We start from the raw sequence: 19,844 nt of genomic DNA, 5'->3' as shown, positions 1-19,844 counted from the left end.
CCTCATCAGAGGACATTACTATCCTTTTAACCCTCTTCCTCTGTTAAATTTGAGTTCTGTTTCGTCGTGGACATTATTCTCGATCGATTTATTTGAGAATCTGGGACGCTTAAAGCTCAGATCATATTTCCCCTCATCATCATCTTCGAGTTTTTCTTTATAATCAAATTTTCTTTTAGCTTGTCTTTCTTCATTTATGCCATTTCCTGAAACTGAAGCTTCTTTCGAAATTCGACCAATGCGAATTAAGTGTTTCTTTTTATCTCTGATGTGATTTACTGCTCTGTCCTGAAAATTATCAGCAAAAATATCATTCCTCCAATTAGTTCTTACAATATCGACAAACGACTTGATTTCCGTGTCTGTCCACTTGGGGCTAGCGCCCGGTATTTGTCTCAAGACTTCTTTTATTTATTTCGGCTATTTTTCTATATTTTTCTCAGTAGGATGTTCTATCCTAGTATGTGTTCCTCGGCCGTGCGCTGTATAAAACCTCCTGGTGCAGTATTTGCATTGGAATATGCTTTCTTCAGTTTTAGCTCTAGGACATTTAGGAATGTGACACAAGATGATATGGTTTCTCTCAAAAATTTTACAACATTGTTTACATTTAAAACAGCAAGGGGTACAACAACAACAGAAAATTTAAACGCTAGTGCATTATGGGAAATACTAACATAGGCTGCATCGCTGGCCAAGGTAAATCCGCTACCAAGCCAAGCTTCCTCTGCTAAAGGCTCGAACTAGTTTCCAAAGGTGTTAATGCGCCAGATATTGTACTTGAAACCTTAGCAAGGCAATTTTTATATAGGTTTTGAAACAAAAATCAACAACGAAGCAACTGAAGTGCTATTAACCCTTTTTTCTTTTCATATGCTTAGTTCAATATTATTTCAAATGAGAAGTGTACTAGTATTTCCACTCTCTCTTGGTGGCTTCTGCACGACGTGGTTGCAACTTTTACAGTTTCGTACTCCGAGGGTTCTCCAGTAAAGAAAGAAAAAAAAATCTGTGCTTGCCAACTTCCAGATTCATAGTTAGATGGAATAGCTTGTTTTATTTCTTTCAATTTCAGTATTTTTTTTTTTTTTTTTTTTGTTTGTTTGTTTGTTTCTTCTCATTCTATAATATAACTATATAGATATTTTCTTTCAGTGATGGCCCATGCACTCACTAAATTGAAATGACATGAAATCTTTGAGTTTTAGGTTTCACGGTTATGCCGGCTAGGCTAAAAGAGACGGTGATGATGAGAAATGAATGAAATTGTGGAATGAAGAAAGTGGGAGGAAACGGGAGAACCCTAAGGAAACCCACGCTTACGGTGTTTGTCCACCGCAAAGTTCACTTGGCCAGAGCTGGGATCGAACCAGGGACCCCACGCACCAGAGCCACCGCGGCCACCGCGGCTACCACTGAGCCACCGCGGCCCCTATGCACTCACTAATTTACATACGATCAACTAATATAGAAAGGTTAGTTATTTATAATTAATAGTTGCAGTCGTATTTAATATCGTTATATTAAACGTTAATATAATGAAATATTACTATAATATCAGCGAAATTAATACCTAATTTAATATAAACTACTTTTCAACTTTAATATTGATACACAAATAGCTTAATTTAAATATCGAAACACGCAAAGAAGTACAGAGTGAGTCTCTGCACTTTCAAAATTACGTTGTACTGTCAGGTTAAACAAGAGTAGAAGTACAACCATCATATTTTTTCTTTCTTTCGTATGCATCGTATACATGAGAAGTTTCTTAAGTCTGAAATATAATCAAGCCGTGGCTCAACGCAAATATTTGCATACGCTATTACTAATGCCACCAATGTATTTATTTAAAAACGCCATGAATATTTTAGGGGTATAGAAGCAAAACCTGCTAAATCCATTTTTCACTTTTGTCAGGAGACGAAACAAAAGTGACTCCTTTATGTTTCAGAATTGTTGAACAATTTTTTGTTTAGTGGTTACTACTTAATGAAGATGAGTGAAATCTACCACTAAAGAAAAACAATTGTACAACAATTCTGAAACATAAGGGATTCACTTTTTTTTTTTTTTTTTTTTTTTTCGTTTCCTGGCAAAATTGAAAAATGGGTTTAGCAGGTTTTGCTTCTATACCCCTGGTTTGTTTCCATGTGTATATCAAAATTTCGCTTGTCTCCATCAGGATTTTTCATGCGTAAAAGCGAATTTCTGTTTTAGAAATCTGAAATTTTTATACACTTTCATAAGAGAATGAAGGTGTTTTAAAATGAAGGATGTTTACAAGGACACTACGATGTTATTTAACATTTTCAATTCGTTATCAAACACGTCTATATGTCATTACAACAGCAATTTCTGAAATGAGAAGAGTTTTCACCTTGGACTTGGTTTATTATTATTATTATTATTATTATTATTATTATTATTATTATTATTATTATTATTATTATTATTAACAATAACAAACACTTCCGTCTGTAAATCGAGTTCTATTTTAAATCATACCGTACTTCTTTTAACTGTGTCAAAGGAAAATCCTCAAATAAACAAAATCAGGTTACTTTAAGTTGTGCTTCTTACTAAACGGTTACTTAATATTTTTTCCTACAATTAATTGAAATACAAATGTCGTAGAACTGCACAACATTTCTACAGTTTCCTCTATGGTTGACGAGAGTTATCCGGAGTTTATCGAAATTCAAGGGCGCTTCAGTGATATATCATTAGTGAGTGGGTAACATAGATCTATCAACTGAGGAATCTGTTCACCTGACGGAGAAAAGATAAGGTTTTCCAACATCGCCAACTTGAGTGGACCCAATAAGTAATCCACTGTGGCCAAAGCCTGTCAGTAGACGAACTTCCATCACCAATACCAATTCTCTGAAGTCACCAGCGGGGTTATTTATCTTGTCACTTATAACACTTACGAGAATGGACGATGGCCAAGACTAATTACTGTTTTCACGTCACTCGGTCGATTACATCACGATGCGTTATACTTGTGTAACCACTAAAGACACTATTCGATATGCTTGTCTCGACGAAGAGAGTCAAATTTTATCGATTTCAGAACTTTCCATTCTACCTATAAATTAATGTACAAACATCAGGATACTTCATCTTTATCTGCCAAAAGATTTCGGTAGGTATCACACCATTCCTACCAGAAAAAAAAAAAATGAATGATATTTATTTCACTTGTATGCAAATCTTTAGAAGAGCAACCATCGTTACTCTGGTACTATACATAAATATTTCTTTTGTATTAATTTCTGTCGAACTTACCAATTTGGACATCTCTGGTACCATGGCGCAATTTCACTTTTCATCCTGTGTTGCAAGTCACTATTTACGATACTGAAAACTTACAAGAGATCGGCCGATATTCAGACTATTGATCGCAGTTCGTAAATTTCAAGGTACTGTAGATTCTTGAACCTTTGTCGTAATAATACTGAACTACGAGGAGTGATCAGAAAGTAAGGTTACAAAGCCTACAGTAAAACGTGTATATATTATTTCATACAATCAATCAGCCAACAGATAATACATATATTAGGTTATTTTTCGATATAGTCTAAATATTGGTTTAGGTGTCTGTCGCATCGTGGGACGAGTTTGAAGATTCCCTTTTGGTAAAAATCCTGTCCTTGCATGTTCAGCCACGTTGTCAAGGAGTGTTTCATCTCCTCGTCTAAAGTGAAGTGATGGCTCCTAGGTGCTCCTTCAAGTGCGGGAACAGGTGAAAGTCACTTGGAGCGAGGTCCGGGCTGTAAGGAGAGTGGTCGATAATGTCCCAACAAAACTGCTTCCAGCGTGATGGATTGCATGTGGGTGAGCATTGTCGTAAAGGAAGATGACGCCCTCGGTGAGAAGTCCTGGCCGTTTCCTCCTGATTGCTGTCTGCGGATTTCAGATGCGGTTACATGTTTCGCGCACAGAAATCGAATAACTGAGTGCACTTCTTTGAAAGACCAGTTTTCCAAATGAGTCGTCATTTGTGTTTACCTACAACTAGTGCCATAGGTGGTGGGTGGCTGAAACACTGCACAATTGCTAACTCCATTTAGTAAAATTACCGCACATTTCTCATTCCTCTATAACAGGAGAAACTCCACAAAAATACGGCCTTGTAACCTTAGATTATGATCTTCCTTCGTAAATGACATTTCGTTTTATTATTATGAAAAATATCATGAGTTACATGAGAAACCAGATATGCTGTGTTCTATGCCAATAATGTTCTGGTTATAATTTCAGCGACTTTTTGATCTGTCACTTTCATAAAAGTAATTAGAATGGACGGATTGGAAATGTTAGGCGTTACGCAAAAGAAAATTAATAATAAAAGACAAATACCACTAACGGCATTAAAGTACTCGGTTCCACATTTTTTTTTTTTTTTTTTTTTTAATCGCTAATGAGTTTTCACAGTATTCTCTATAAAGTGAAGCATCATGTAGATGAGACTGCAGAAAGTACATTTCATAGAGACGAAAGTTCAAGATTTACATGATAACCAACATTTGTTAAGTACAGATTTTACAACAAGTATCACAAAATTGCTATTAGTACATAATTTTTTTCCTCAAGTAAAGAAAACTGTGATAATACAAGAAAATCACATACCTGTACTATCCTATCTCCAGCTTGAGACAAAATAATTGGTTCTTTACTGGCGCATGGTTGAAAAGTAAATTTCGGACGATCGTCATCATTATCAAGGGACCTGTTGTCTAATGATGATTCATCCATGTCCCTGAAAAAGACAGATAAACGATGTCACTTCTAAGTCTTTGTAAGCAGACAAAATTTATTACATGCAAAACGGCAAACTGCGATTAAAAAATTATACTCAATGCTTTTCGATTTTAATAGCACGATAATTATTAACAGCAACAGATAAATATACAAGATTTGTTCTTAACGTATTTGGTACATTTCATGAATCTTGTAAGCCTTGTTTAAAACATGTGTAAAATACGGTACGTGACGTTTGGGCGCGGACGTTTGGGCCCCGCCGTTTGGGCACTGGACGTTTGGGCGCGAAGCCATTTCGGCGCGAGTTAAATTAAAAAGTCATTATGTTAGGCGCTGAGTACTAAGTTCCAATCAAGATATCACAAGGTGTCTACTGTAGTGGAAGTCCTTGAATTATACTGGATTTTGTTTTACATACTAGAAATACTGGAATTTCAAAATTCTAAAAACTGAATTAACAATTAAATTTTGTAAATTTAAGTTTCAGCCAAAGTTAAGTGTGCTTTTTATTTGATAACTTTTCAAGTCAAAGGTAAGTAGACCAGACTAGATATGATTGACTGCATTACATACATAGTGAGCCTATTCCATTAAAAATTTAAACAGGCCTTCTACTGTAGTTATGCAATAAGTGTGAATGTCAAACACATTTCTAGTGGCTAAATGACCAATATATGTACACTTAACAATATTTTTCACTTTGAAATCGTTCTATTTTTCCTTTCGCCACTTTCTTTAATGCAAATTAAATGCTTACAATGGGACGAAAAAAAAATGTGTTAAATTTTGATTTTTATATTGGAATGTTAATATAAAAAAGTGATAGCACAAGTACGGCATACTGCAGTTCCTAAACTCAATGTCTCAGACACCTTGTATTAACATCTTTCCCTCAACTCATTAGGATTTAGGATTTTTAGATTTCTGGGCTCTCGGCATCTAAGGCCATTTAACCCGTCACGTTTGAGGGAGCACACTATCCGGGGAAAGGGAAGGAAGGAAGCGGCCTGGACCTATAAATTAGATACCACCCCGGCATTATTAACAGTTCGTCTGATTCCTTCATTTTTTAGCTTTCTTATATAATACAAAAATTAGATCATTAGATCAGAAGTACAAGAATAGTGAACAAGCGAAAAATCAGACCATGACGAGGTTAAGCAACAAGTACCACAAACGCATTAAACTATTTAATTTAGAAAATATACAGATAAATGAGGTGAGATAGAAACAGAAGTGTAGGAAATGTATATATCTTGATTCGCGCTTAGTTTTCAGTGCCTAGCTACTTTATATGTCGTAAATTGTGATTTTTACTATGTACCTCGAGCCCAAACGTCTGGCGCCTAAACGGCTTTGCGCCCAAACGTCCTGTCCCGTGTAAAATAATTCCCAGTCGCACATTTTCACTCTAAAAGTCAACTGAATTCACAATAATTTTTCTCTTCCAAGGGAACTATTTTTTTTTCTTAAACCTGCTAATAGCGCTCACACGGGTCGCTCATCAAGATCGTTTGAATGCGCTAATCCATAGAATATCCGTGAAACAACAAAAGAATTATCCAGTAAGTTGGACCAAGATTAGACAACAATCGTTTATCATATAATAAATAAGAACAAAGTTCGAAAGCCGCGAGTATTGGTATTATCAGTGTTACTGACAACTAAAATCTGTGTGTTTTCATTATGCTTGTTTCCTTTCTCAACTTGCATACCAACAATAATCTTTCTTCTTCCTGAATGTAACGACCGATAAGATGCGAAGCTTATATATCAATGAGAAGCAACAGAAGATATGGCTCAGCCGTAACGGCGGCTAATACAAATCCTGTCCTTTTGTACGCCACATTAGGGACGGTCAGAAAGATATCATTGGTTAAGTTTCACATCTTTGACAACACATTTCATAACTCTGTTGCAAAAAACTACCAAAATTAATGTTTTTATAGCCAGCTGTGAGAGCAAAGGCTTACCTGAAAGACAGAGATTCCGAACTCCAGTTAAGAAAATTAGCAACAACGGGGGACAGGATTCGATGTGCTGAGCCTTAAATCCCCAATTCCTAATCGCTGGCTGTCAACTGAACCCCGGAACTTCATGTCAAGAAGTTTACATACAAAATATTTGTCAGATTTGTTGAAATATTTTACTCAAAAGGCCTATGAGGCTTTCCATTTACTAACTTTTGAAAACTATACTAGGACCCAAGAAGGACAGGAATGGGGAATGGTGGAAACTTTGTAACGAGGAACTGCATCATTTATCCCGTTTACCAAAAATTGTTAGGGTCGCCAAGTCTAGGAAGCTCAGATGGGGAGGTCAAGTAACCAGAATGGAAGAAAGTAGGAACGCCTTCGAAGTTTTAACTGGAATCTAATCGGAAAACGACCATTAGAAAGTCATAGATGCAGATGGGAAGACGATATTAAGATGGACCTTGCAGAAACTGGATCCAGTTAGCTGAGGAGAGAAGTCATTGGAGAGCTTTACGAACGCGGCATTGAACCTCCGGGTTCCACAGGCCATACTGTTTGTTAGTTACGTGCTTTAAATATTGAAAAGAAGAACGAACTACAGAGTGACAAGAGGTTTACAATACTGAGGAATAAGTTCAAAAAACAAAAGTCAGTGAAATGAAGAAAAGACTAGTGAGGAAGATAATTTAATTGAGATTAATGAGAATATAGCGGAAGAAGAAGAAAAAAAGGAATATTCTGAGATTGTAATCAAATGAGACATATGTCGTAAGTATCCTTCGACAGAGTTATGACTTCGTAAACTAAGAAATCGAATACAAAGTGGTGACTAAGACTTTTTTAGCCTCAAATCACATGTAGCCAGAGTTAGTTTCCAATATTATAATTATTTTACGGAAGAATACATAAAGTACTTGAAGAATTTCCTCATTGGATTTAGGGGGAAGAAAGGTTGGATGAAATTCTAACGCAAAGAGTGAAAAAGTGACTGACTGGGCTGGAACTCGAAGCCGGGATCTCCGGCATACAGTGTCGATGAATTAACCACTACGCCATCCAGTCCGCCTCCTAGAACAGCCACTTTTACACTCCTTCGTCACAATTCGCACCCATAGAGGATTTGGTATGTAAAATAAAAATCGACTGTTTCCTCCTTTCATTAGTATATATTGTCATAAGGTGCTCGGTATATGGACACACAGGATTGTCCAATCACAGCAGGGGTCTGGGATACAACCCACGTGGTCCAATCGAGTCTCGGTTCAGTCAGTCATTTTTTTAGTCTTTGCGTTGGAATTCGCACCTATAGAGAATTTGGTGTGTAAAATAAACCAGTTGAGAATGCTCCAAGAGCATTGCGAGAACGAACTTTAAAAGGATGAAGAGATGGAGCGGGAAGGATGACTGTCATTGTTCCTAGATGTAAAAGTAAATCTTTTTATCTACACCTTCTTCTCTTTCTCGCAAAAATTAGCAAAATGTAATCTCTCTATCACTTACAGTTCTCGAGATATGGCTGCTTAAATATCTAGAAGTTCGAACTTTTTTGGCCAATATTTGGAGAACGGTAGCCAGTTGACAGTTAATCAGTGGCCACGGTTACTATTTGGTGCCAAAATGTTCACCATCCTCTTAGGTATTGATCAACACCAATATGATCTCTCTGTGACGTACGGTTCCTGAGATTTGGCTCCTTAAATCTACCGAAATCGAATTTATTTTCTGGTAAATATCACGGAAGCAGTAAGTTATAGACATATAGTATTGGTGTTAATCAATCCCTAATAGAATGTTAAAACATTTTCGCACCAATATTAATTGATGGCCACTGGCCAAACCAGTGGCCAGTTGGGCGGTGGCCACCGGTTACTATCTTATAAACAAATATTTACCATCCTCTTTGGCATTGATGAACACCAATATGATCTCTCTACAACTTATGGTTCTCGAGCTATGAATCGTTCAATATCTAGAAATTGGCCATTTTTGGCTAATATCACGGGAACGGTAAGTCATAAAAAGATTATATTGGTGTTAGTCAATACCTAAGAGGATGATAAACATTCTGGTATCGATATTAATTGGTGGCTACTCTCCAACTGGCTATTGGCGAAACCAGTGGCCACTGGTTACTGTTTGGTACCAGAATATTTATCATTCTTTTAGATATTGATCAACACCAATATGATTTCTCTATGAATTACGGTTTCCGAAATATGGCTCCTTAAATCTCTGGAAATCGGCCATTTTTTGGCCAATATCTCGGGAACGGTAAGAGTGACACGAAAAATTTAATCACTTTCTCTGATAGTTTTTGAAGCTCTATCGAATGCAGGTTCAAAATTGAAAAAAATCGCAAATAACAGGCAGACGGACAGACACACAGACATAGAGAATTCAATAACGAACTTTTTAAGTTCGTTGAAAATCGTCTGTTTCCTTCTTTCACTAGTATACCTAGTTATATCGAGTTCGTTAAAAAATACTGCACCCAGCCGACATAATTCAATATCTATTTAGAAGAATATTGAAGAAGGGTTTGAACGAGGAAGAGGCTTTTGGAAAGGATATAGAAGTGCCAGAGTATTTGCTTTGCAGATAATATGGTGTTCTTGAATCTGAATTAAATAATTAACCTTGAGTACGAATTATTATGAAAAGCTGAGATGAAAATAATGGTTCGGAATGACGGAGAGCATTAGAACTATAGAACTTTAAGGACGAAAACACAAAGATGACTGAGTAGTATCTAAGTATTAAACAGTATTATTACAGTAATGGAGATGCTAAGTGTGAACGGAAAATGAAATTAAATGAAATTTTGAGTTTTACGTCCCACGGTTATGCCGGTTAGGCTAAAGGAGACGGTGATAATGAGTAATGAATGAAATGGTGGAATGAAGAAAGTGGGAGGAAACGGGAGAACCCCGAGAAAACCCACGCACACGGTGTTTGTCCACCACAAAGTTCACTTGGCGGGAGCAGGGTTAAGTGTGAACGGAGTATAGACAGCAGAGATGCGGATGATGAAAGTTCTTTAAATTATAATGATGAAAATAATGGGTTGATAATAACATAATTTGAGATTATTAGAAAGTGGTTAGAAAACCCTGGGAGAAAAATTGTATTGTGAGAAGCGTGGTTAATGGAATGGTGGCAAGAAAAAGGATGAGGAGGAGAAAGACTACAATGAAAATCTCTATCGAGGAACAAGAATTTCTGTATCGAGGAGATTAGCTGGACCATGAAACTTCTAAATGTGTAAGAAGTGAGCTACCACCCATAACAGAGAAATTATGAATTATTGAGAGAAGGAGAAACCATACAAAATCGCACCTCTTAATTCAATCCATCCCCAAATTAGCTCGAGATTTTAACATAGACGTGCGAAATTCCATATTCTTGTCGCCGTCCTCAGTTTTCATTGGCTATTTTCATTTAGAACAACAGTATTGCGTTCTAGTCATAAAACCAGTGAGGAGGGTTCCCCTTCAATTTTGGCATAGCAGAGACGCTCATGTTTAATAAAGATAACGAGAAGTTGCGTTTCATACAAATGTACCTTCAAAAAGTAGGAATATTTTATTATGTAGTTATATAATTATTTTTCCACAATAGAAAGCAGTACGAATTCAGGGCCATTAATTAAGGTTGAAAAATATTCGTCTTTTCGTTAGAAACTTTTCATGTGATTCTTTGGATGACATCTTCTAGAACAGTTTTAGGTGTATTTTAAGTTAGTTTGTAGAACAAAGCAAAGGAAATTTCTATACCCTTCCTGATGATGATTTAAAAAAAAAAAAAAAATCTTCTATACGTAGTATTTTCGGGAAGTTTACCAACTATATACATAAAAATAACTTGACATCAGTGGCGTACGCAGAGTTCGCCAAGATAGAGTTCAAGCTCCCAATTTCACGTAATTTTAGGTGTTTGTATACATATCTTAATATGGTAAATGGGTGCAGGTTAAATTTAAAAACATCACATTTTGAAATATTTAAAGGGATAATTACGCACATTGCGTATAAAGACATTTTTCTACGTAACAAATTTCTGCAAGCGACTGATTTAAATAGTAAGTAGTATTTTATTTTATGTTGTATTTTAGAGGCTGTATTTTATGTTTAGAGGTGTACGGTTGCTAGCGTAAAATCATTACAAGCGCTACACGAAGGTTAAAATAAGCAAGTGCATATGAAAAAAGGATTGCATTAGATATTATTTTTCGTCGTCTTAGTATTTCTGCACAGTGCACAAAATCTGTATTTTATCTTACAAGCGTAGCGTTACTAGGAAGGAACTATTACATCTGTTATAGGAACTTGTATGAATGTGAAAACTCAGATTAAAGTTACCTGTAAACGCAACATACAATCATTAATATAATCTACCCTACTAAACTAACATATTCCACTAATCTAACTTAACATGGCCTACGATCCGCCAAGATAAAACTGTCTGATAGGTAAGGCATCTAGTAACATGAGGAACACAGAGTGTTTACACTATCCTAGCTTACGAGCATGTCCATTGTCGACAACGTGCCTTTTTCCCTACAGACGTACTCCGAACGGGTCTACCAGCTTCGCCATGCCCTGCCTCGGCTACAAAACATTGGTGCATCTTAGTGGCCACCTAGCCCAGGTTGATTTGTTTTAAGCATTGTAGTTTTCATGGCATGTCCGAACGAACGCTGTATTTGTACGCAAACCATGAAAGAATTCTAATTTTTGAGTAATTATTTCTGGTGGTTCCTTGAACCTTATCAATGGCAAGTGGGGTATTTTAATATCCAGAGCAAATATATTGAAGAACAATAAGAAGAAAATTAATAAGAGAATTATAATTTTTCAGGAATTATATGGAGTGGTGTTCTTAAACTTAACCTGAACGGGTAAATGTTTACTTTTGCATAATGTTACTCAATTGTTTTTAGAATCCTGAAACTCCCCCTGCGTACGCCACTGTTTGTTACCGGAGTTAACATCTATTATTCTTTTATTCAAAAAGATGTTCAAAGATTTCTATGAAACTTGATGTGAGGAATCGATTGGTGAAGGCTCCAATTTCTTGAGGTGACAACATCAAAGACACTTCCTAGGTTAAAGATCAAAGAAACCTACCATAGCCATTACGCATCGGTGGATCACTGTATGCGCACCTTCCGCGGTGTATTTCATGCAACAATAAACTTGAACCTGAACTAAAAATGTGATTCCGATCGTTTCCTTTGTATCTTGAGTTGTCTCTGATGCCAATGTGGCTCTGTGTTTGAGTGCTCATATCCGGCGCCTGGGGTTCCAGGTACGTTGCAAGCCCTCACCACACCAACTGAAATTTGAGATAAACATTGTGTGTGTAGGTTTTTTCGGGGTTCTTTCGTTTACTCTCAGTTTCTTAATCATCATCCATCTCACCATTACCGTCTTCCTTAGCCTCGGTGACTTCTAGTGGGATGTTAAACAAACAAAAGAGATTCGCCGACAAGAAGTTAAAAAAAAAAAAAAAAAAAAAAAACTTCACAAATTGTCTCATCACCAAATCCAAATCTTGACATTAAGTCATAAATTGCGAGACTATCCAAAGTTGGTGAACACTCAAGTCTTACGCTCCATTTGGAATCGTTATGCAGAAACGAAAGGTACAACTATTCTGAAAATGTTTTGCAACAAATGGCGAGGAACATTCACTAACTTACCTAGTGCTTATTATTAATCACCGCATAGACCTTTAGCCAGAGCAATTGTCGTGTTTTGTTAGAATATGATATATGTATATCTGCCAATTGCTTGTTATTTGCGTGAGGGACGGGTGAAACTACAGGGTCCACCCTTGAGTTCGTACGAATAGAGCAGGCGCGTTAGTGAAGGTAGGTATGTGTATAAATGAAGATTTAATTGTTTCAACATCTGCTAATACAACTGCATAAGGATACTAACTGGAGCGGGCTTTGTAAGTTCCATCTCTTATTTTCTCTCTCTGTCTGCCTTTCTTCGCAATAAAGTTTGATATCCATACCAACAATGCTGTTAGGAGAGCTTCAATCTATTATACTTTATTTTCTAACCTTACTCAAGATGAACCTACTAACCTGATATTTAACTAAACTCATTGTGTATGAGTGTGCCTTCCTCTTTGAGTCTGTTTTTTAAAACAAGAGTGGAGGGTGCAAGCTAGAAACTTTAACCGAGAGCTTTTTAAATATTTGGACTTCGATTTGACCTTGATAAGGGCACTTCTAGAAATGAGGTCCTGCACCAATCGACTTGTCGCATTAAATTATGTAGGAATCGTGGAAACATTTTCAAAAATGAGCAGGTAAATCAGGTTTAACCTTGGCACTCCGTTCCTTGTGATCAAGAACATATTTGAGAATCAGTAAGTTATCTGCTACACCTGTTGAGAAAGTTCGCAGATATACATATATCATATTCTAACAAAACACGACAATCGCTCTGGCTAAAGGTCTATGCGGTGATTAATGTTTTTATTTTTAAATCTGAATGTTCAGAACCTAACCTAGCCTAACATTCGGATGAAGCATTTATGCACTAAGAGCACTACTTACAAAATTTTCTGGGAAGGAGTACGGTGCAGAAATACTTTACGGATTTGTAAAATTTAAAGAAAAAAAATGTAATGATATTTATCCAGCAGCCACAGTATACGAAGTGAGGCATTTATTTCATTAAGCCCCACTACCTAATGAATCAAAAATTACAAATCTCCTGCCGAAAGCATTATAAGATTTGGTTGAGAGGTTAGGTTCAGTTTCGCTAACGGTACTATCCTATTTCAAGGGGGAGGGTTCCCATTCTTGAAATATTATCCTATTTTAGCAAAAAATGCATTCTTACTGTCATAGAAAAAGTTTATTAAGGTAGATGTTATATTACTGAGTACAAATTGACTTTAGGGTGTCAGAGTACAAAGCACGAACCAACTTAAAAACACCAACCAACTTGTGATCGGTGGCCACTAAATAGCACTAATGTTAAAGAATCGAGTCAGGTCAGGCGCGCAGCAAGGGGACCCAAGTGGAAGCCAATGTGTGCGTCCGTAGGGAGCAGGAGCGTCAGCGACGGTGGGTATACGGATAAACGAGAATAGTGTAGAGAGACTTCTTATGGTAAGGCTTCGCGACATTTCCATGATCAGCTTGTACACTCATAGATACACATAGCACTTCACTTCATCATGTGTTCAGAATGGAGCAAAATACAGCATCTTTTCTCTCATAATCGATCACGCTTAAAAGATTTTCCCGTTGCTGCCGCACTTTCGAAAAAAATTTCACACCATTAACCCTTGCATTACATTTGAAAACGTAACTTTCTTTATTTTTCCATATCTTAACATTTTTCTTACACTTTCGACATCGCATTCTTACACTCATTAATTCGTTTCTTTTGCATTTCGGATTTTCTTCGTTATTGGTATTGTAAGTGGACAAAACTATCCAGTGTTAATTAACACTTCGCCCAGATATTCGCCACTTTCTTAATACACTCCCTCCATAATGGGCTAACCTTCCGCCGGAACGTCTGCCTAGTAAAACAGATCCGTGTTCACTATCATCAATTCATTAATAAACATTAATTTCTAGAACCTTTTCCTACTTTATCACAATGTACAGTAACTACACTCACCAACTGCTTTCAGTATATTTTGCAAATTTTCAGGAATCGCAGCGGGACTTAGCTCCAAAGTGATGTGAAGTATCTCAATTCATGACGTGCAATCACAGAAGTGTTCCAGAATTAAAGGATCCATATGTTTCTGAAATCTACGCAAGTAATGTATTACGTTATTTTGAAACATAAATATGCAAACAATGAAAAGATACCGGCATATCACCTATACCATCCTTAGTAACGTGTTTTGTGCCATTCTCGTTTATTTGTATACCAGGGATGCCACTTTTAGTGATTTTACTGTTGAACTAGTGATATAGTACGTACTTTGAGAAAATCTGTACATTCTAGTGATTTTTGGTATTCCATTTCAGATGCAGACACACGAAAAAAAGGTTCTTCAAATAATAGGAAGAAGTATATTTCAGTTCGAAACAAATACAAAAACTTTGAGTTCTTTATTCCCCTTTAACTAAATGAAACTCCTATTGTAAATGGCCATAGGAAAAGACACACTATCTTTGGTCCGCTGTCTCTTTTGTTACTAACCGAAAAGGATTGGGAATTGCTAGAGTGAATAAGCAGTTTCCTGAAGCAAGTGCAGTAATAATTATCCGGTACACTCACGTTTTGTTATTCACACAGGCACAGTCTTTACTTGTTTCTCCATAAATTTTAACAATATAAGTAGTATGAATAAAACGTACGTACCAGAAAATAAATAGACGCAGTACACAGACAATTTCACCTGTGACATACTTGTTAAGGACCACAGTTACATGACACATTCAACCACACTAAACTTGTTCTATCATTTCGTTTTATGTGTAATCAGTGGCGCAATGGCGTAAGCAAAGGGGCTCGAGGTTTGAACCCCATTGTGCAAGATATTATACAGAAATAAACAGGAGATAATTTTTATAAGCTGTTATATAATTTTGCATATTTATACTTGTTTCTGTATTATTAACCTAACTATTAGGTTCCTAGCTGAGAGACCAAGACAATACAAACAATACTAAAAAGGGTTCCTCCAGAAAATTTCGTCCGGGGGCAAAATCAAATGGGAGTGGGCTGCATTGGAACTGTTATTTGCCTTCTTTGTACAAGAGCAGTGGCGCAAATTTGTCTTCAACATGAGGGGGGGCGGGAAGGTAAGACCGTTTTCATTTTCTTAAGAGATGTTCAAAATATTTATGAAGTTGGAAAACAATGCTGTAGAGGATCAGGAGGGCAGAGGTGTCTTCAACATTGGGAGGCGGGCAGATTTGAGGTTTATTCTGGGGGCATGAATTTCATCCCACTTTCCTTTGTGGCAATTGGACACAAATAATCACATTTCTCTCGAAAAACGCAGTTCAAATCGGATTATTGGGGGGAGAGTCCCCTCAGTTCCAAGATTGGAAAGATGTGCCCCCTCATCCCCCCGGGATTTGGGCTAGTGTGCAAGAGTAACATGTAATCGCAACTTTTATTTATCTTAGCTCGGGTGGGGGACAAGTCCATTGGAAGGATGTATAGAAGAAAACAATGAGTACTAATAGCAGTTGTATTACATTTACACAGATTGAAATCGTGGATATTGTATTTTTCGTCAGGAGGAAGGAAGACGAATATTTTGTATTCTTAAATTCTTACAAGTGATTTATTTCCTCTTATTATAACTTAGCCAAATAGTTACTTCATGTGTAAAAATTAGCATAGACAATAAAACTTCATTTTCGACACTCTAGAGCTTCAATTTCTATGAGAGTTTTAGTTTGTGCCAGTGTTTCCCACGTTTTGGTCCACGGTTCGGTATTTGACAATTTTGGGTTATAGTTAAGGAGCCGTACTTCCCATTTAGGGAAGGACGAGAAACGCCATACTTTCAGGAATTATTCATTGACTATCTAGGATGTTAAAAAGTAGGTAATAGACTGAGTTCTTGCCCTTGTACTTAGGGTGGGTTTAGGTAGTGCAACAGTAAGATGTATCCTCGTGCACGGGAGATGAGAAGTAGCTGTTCTTAACTATTACCACATTTTAGTGGCTAACTAGCAGTTTTGTTGGTGTTTCTTTTCACTAGTTCTCCTAAAGAGAATCTTTACCGAGGAATGGAAGTGACATCCTAAAACTAATTGTTTAAAGCATAGTCAATTCACTGAAAAAAGAAGTGTATATTCCATGAATTTCTGTATGAATCCGTAAACGAAATCTACACCAGGAGCACTTTATATGGTTTAAATCCATTAGTCCTTACAATAGTTTATAACATAGCTTAAGGAAACTATACTTAACCTGCTAAAAGCTTCCACATACGAGTTAAAGCATGTATTGCTAGCGTCCTTGACAATTCATATTACGCGATATCCGTATTTACTGGAATAAACATTGTGAAAGACGACATCGTAACTGGATAAATGTATTTCCTTTGGTATAATTGAAGCACCATTCTTTATAATGTAATTTTCTTATCTAAAATTTGTTCCACGAATTTCTGCTTATTTACACAAATTCAATTGTTCAACCCAATCGCACTATTGCCAGTTCACGAAGAAAAAAATACATTTAATCTTTAGAATTATTTCAGGGAGGGGAAAATCCGGAGAAAAGAAAATACAAAGAAAAGACGATAGAACAACATGGACACATTGCATTACTGTAGCCAGAATTTAGCGAACACTAGTAGAGAATGATCCCCACTTTTCGTGGCTATGCAATTCTGCAATTCTGTACCAATCTTCGCAAAAACTGTCGATTTTAAAGCAACGCAAAATTTAATTATATCTTTCAGAGGTAAAGGTTAAAGGAGCCTAATTTAGTTTCCGGGGTTGGGGTATAATCAGCAACGAAACATATACAATCTATATATCAATCGATTCAGCTTGACAAAACAAATCGATCGATACCAAATTTAACTACTTCCGGTTAAACACTTCCGGTTTACTTAGCCTAATTTAGTTTCCGGGGGTGGCGCATAATCGGCAACGAAACATAAATCTATATATCAATCGATTCAGCTTGACAAAACAAATCGATCAATGCCAATTTTAACTACTTCCGGTTAACCAGTTTCCATTTACTAAGCCTAATTTAGTTTCCGGGGTCGGGTTATGGAAATGTCAAAATTCAAAGAAATCTTTCAATAAAGTGGATACTTTTAAATATCTACCATAACGGCACAAGATGTGCTAGGCATGTGCCATTTAGGTGTCTCAGCTACTTTTTAGGTACCCGACACTTGGTACATATGGCATGTGTTAAGTATGTACTTCAACTAGCTAAAGTTTTAGGTGCTTGTTACACCTAATTGATATTTGCGACTATGTACCACAAATGTAGCATTTATATCCCTGGTTCAGTTTAGCACTGTGATAATCATTTGCTTTTATATCGTCACTTGGGACATATATCTTTCATGTTCGAGGTACTTACTTTAGGTGCATACTTTTTCAAATACTTATGACATAATTGATATCTGCAGCGACACACGAATGACAGTCAGCTCTTTGCATTTGCTCATGCGCAGTAACATGCAACGGTTTTTCGCGCTTTTTGCTCCACTTTCTGTCCTAGTACACAATCGCTTAGAAAAAAGTAGCAACAAATGCATGAAATTTGGGAGATAAATGTAGAAGAAAGAAATGACATAACTGATTAATAAAAATTAAGATGAATCTTTCATACGTATGTGAACAGTTAATTATTTACGTAGTTAGGGATAAAGAACTGTATTTTTTAGATGCCAACTGTCGCCGATCGTTTGAAAGTGAAAATGGAAGAACCATGAAATAAAGTAAAGAGAAGCGCGTCATTTTGTTATAAAATTACATGGCGAACGGATTTTATCTGATCCCAAATGGTTATCGTCGAACATACAGGGTTACATCAGCACTCTGATTAGCCAAATTAAAAAGACCACAAGGATTTATCCCTCTACGAGCAACATTTTCCCCATCGACTTTTTGGCCATGGAGGAAGAGAACCCACCTAGCAGTGGCGGCGGTTGGACGTTAAAAGTGGGGGGGGGGGCAAGACATGATCTGAATATTTGATATCAATGTTAGTTTTCCTGGTTGCTTGTAACACTTTGTTTGACGAAAGGATGTATAACTATTAGGATACTGTCTTTTTCAGTTAAAATGCCGTATATCTTGTTTCATATTTATTAAGTAAATTGATAAGAGCAACGCAAGTAGATACTAGCCCTTTGTACTCTTAAACAGCGAAGGTGTAAGAAGAGATTTAATTCCTTACTCATGAATATCTGTCTGGAAAATTGTGTGATCAGATTACGGGCCTATTTAATAACAAATTTGCAAAACAAATAAACAGAAAGGATGATATTAATAAAATAATCATAGTAATGAATGATGAAGCTTGTTTTGCAAAGTTATATTGAAACTGGAAATTAATGATCAACTTATATTTTTAATTCCACGCATGCTGTTATATGTGTTATTACTCTTAGAATGACAGTGAATATAACAAGCATATGCTACGACATTTAAAGAAATACTTTTGCAGCTTCCCGAAACATGTTCGCTGCTATTAAATACAGTTTTCACTTTCTTGGAATATATCAATACTCAGCAATACTTAAGCCACTCCACATTTCGGTTATACAAAATAATCCTAAAGCCTAGAATTAGGCTGAATTTACTAAATTTAATTGTATATACACAAAACTGTATATGTACACCCCTAAACTCGTATATTACAATGCAAAATTAATATTCCTTACTGAGCTCCTTCGTGGCTAAGCGGTTAGCGTACACGCCTTTGACGTGGGAGACCCGGGCTCGATTCCCGGGGGGGAGCTCACGTGGTTCGGACTCCACGTTGATCATTAAGTCCACGTCTCATAGTAGTACTCGCAGCACTTGATCGAACTCTTAATTATCCAATTCGGGGTCCCCATGGACCGTAGTGAATGAATCAGGGATGTTTTGGTCCGGGATTGTGTCACCTATTGAAATTTTGCTTATGCTTATTCAGGGGCCATGCACGGTGGTGCGAATGAGTCAGAGGTACCTTGGCCCTGCTATGACGTCATTGAATTGGGAGTATTGGATTATTAGAGTATTGGGAGAATTGGATTATTGGATTGATTGGAGTATTAGAGGATATGATGATTCTTTAAAATTACTAAAAATACGGTCTTGGTGATTGATTACGTTATGAATTAGTACAGGTTTATGGATGCTTTTTATTTTTCGTTCCCTTTTATGGCATAAAATTTGGAGATTGTTATCCCTTTGATGAGATGGACTAACACTGGATGAATGAGAAATGAATGAATTGATGGGAGAAAAATGGAGCATAATGTTGCTCACCACAAAACTACTTTCGCGGTGTTTGGAACAGCAGAGATGAACGCTCTACCACTGAGCCACTGCGCTCTCTACTGGTGAGAATGAAGTAGAGGTATTTGGTTTGAGCTAATGTGTTTGTTTGACGTCGGCGTGGCCCTATTTCACTT

The 19,844-nt window shown here is 36.7% G+C and overlaps 1 protein-coding gene across 6 annotated transcripts in view; it reads right to left on the bottom strand.

The window, feature by feature from the left end:
- The window catches only part of LOC145688465 (uncharacterized), a 142,126-nt gene extending 125,220 nt beyond the window's left edge, over positions 1-16,906 (bottom strand). For 2 of the 6 annotated variants that reach the window (XM_081762727.1, XM_081762732.1), the window contains exons 1-3: positions 16,661-16,906; positions 6,741-6,847; positions 4,636-4,765 (exon numbers count right to left, since the gene is read on the bottom strand). In XM_081762727.1, the coding sequence (XP_081618853.1) occupies positions 4,636-4,761 (126 nt within the window). In that variant the 5' untranslated portion in view covers positions 4,762-4,765; positions 6,741-6,847; positions 16,661-16,906. Of the gene's footprint in view, positions 1-4,635; positions 4,766-6,740; positions 6,848-14,395; positions 14,533-16,660 lie in introns of all 6 variants that reach the window. The other 4 variants (XM_081762728.1, XM_081762729.1, XM_081762731.1 and 1 more) reach the window with 4 other exon arrangements.
- Positions 16,907-19,844: the final 2,938 nt, after the last annotated feature.

This window comes from Thermobia domestica, chromosome 6, assembly GCF_964235325.1.
Source record: "Thermobia domestica chromosome 6, izTheDome1.hap1.1, whole genome shotgun sequence".
NCBI lineage: Eukaryota > Metazoa > Arthropoda > Insecta > Zygentoma > Lepismatidae > Thermobia > Thermobia domestica.
The sequence above is the reverse complement of the archived record's forward strand: the minus strand, read 5'-3'. Positions and strand labels throughout refer to the sequence as shown.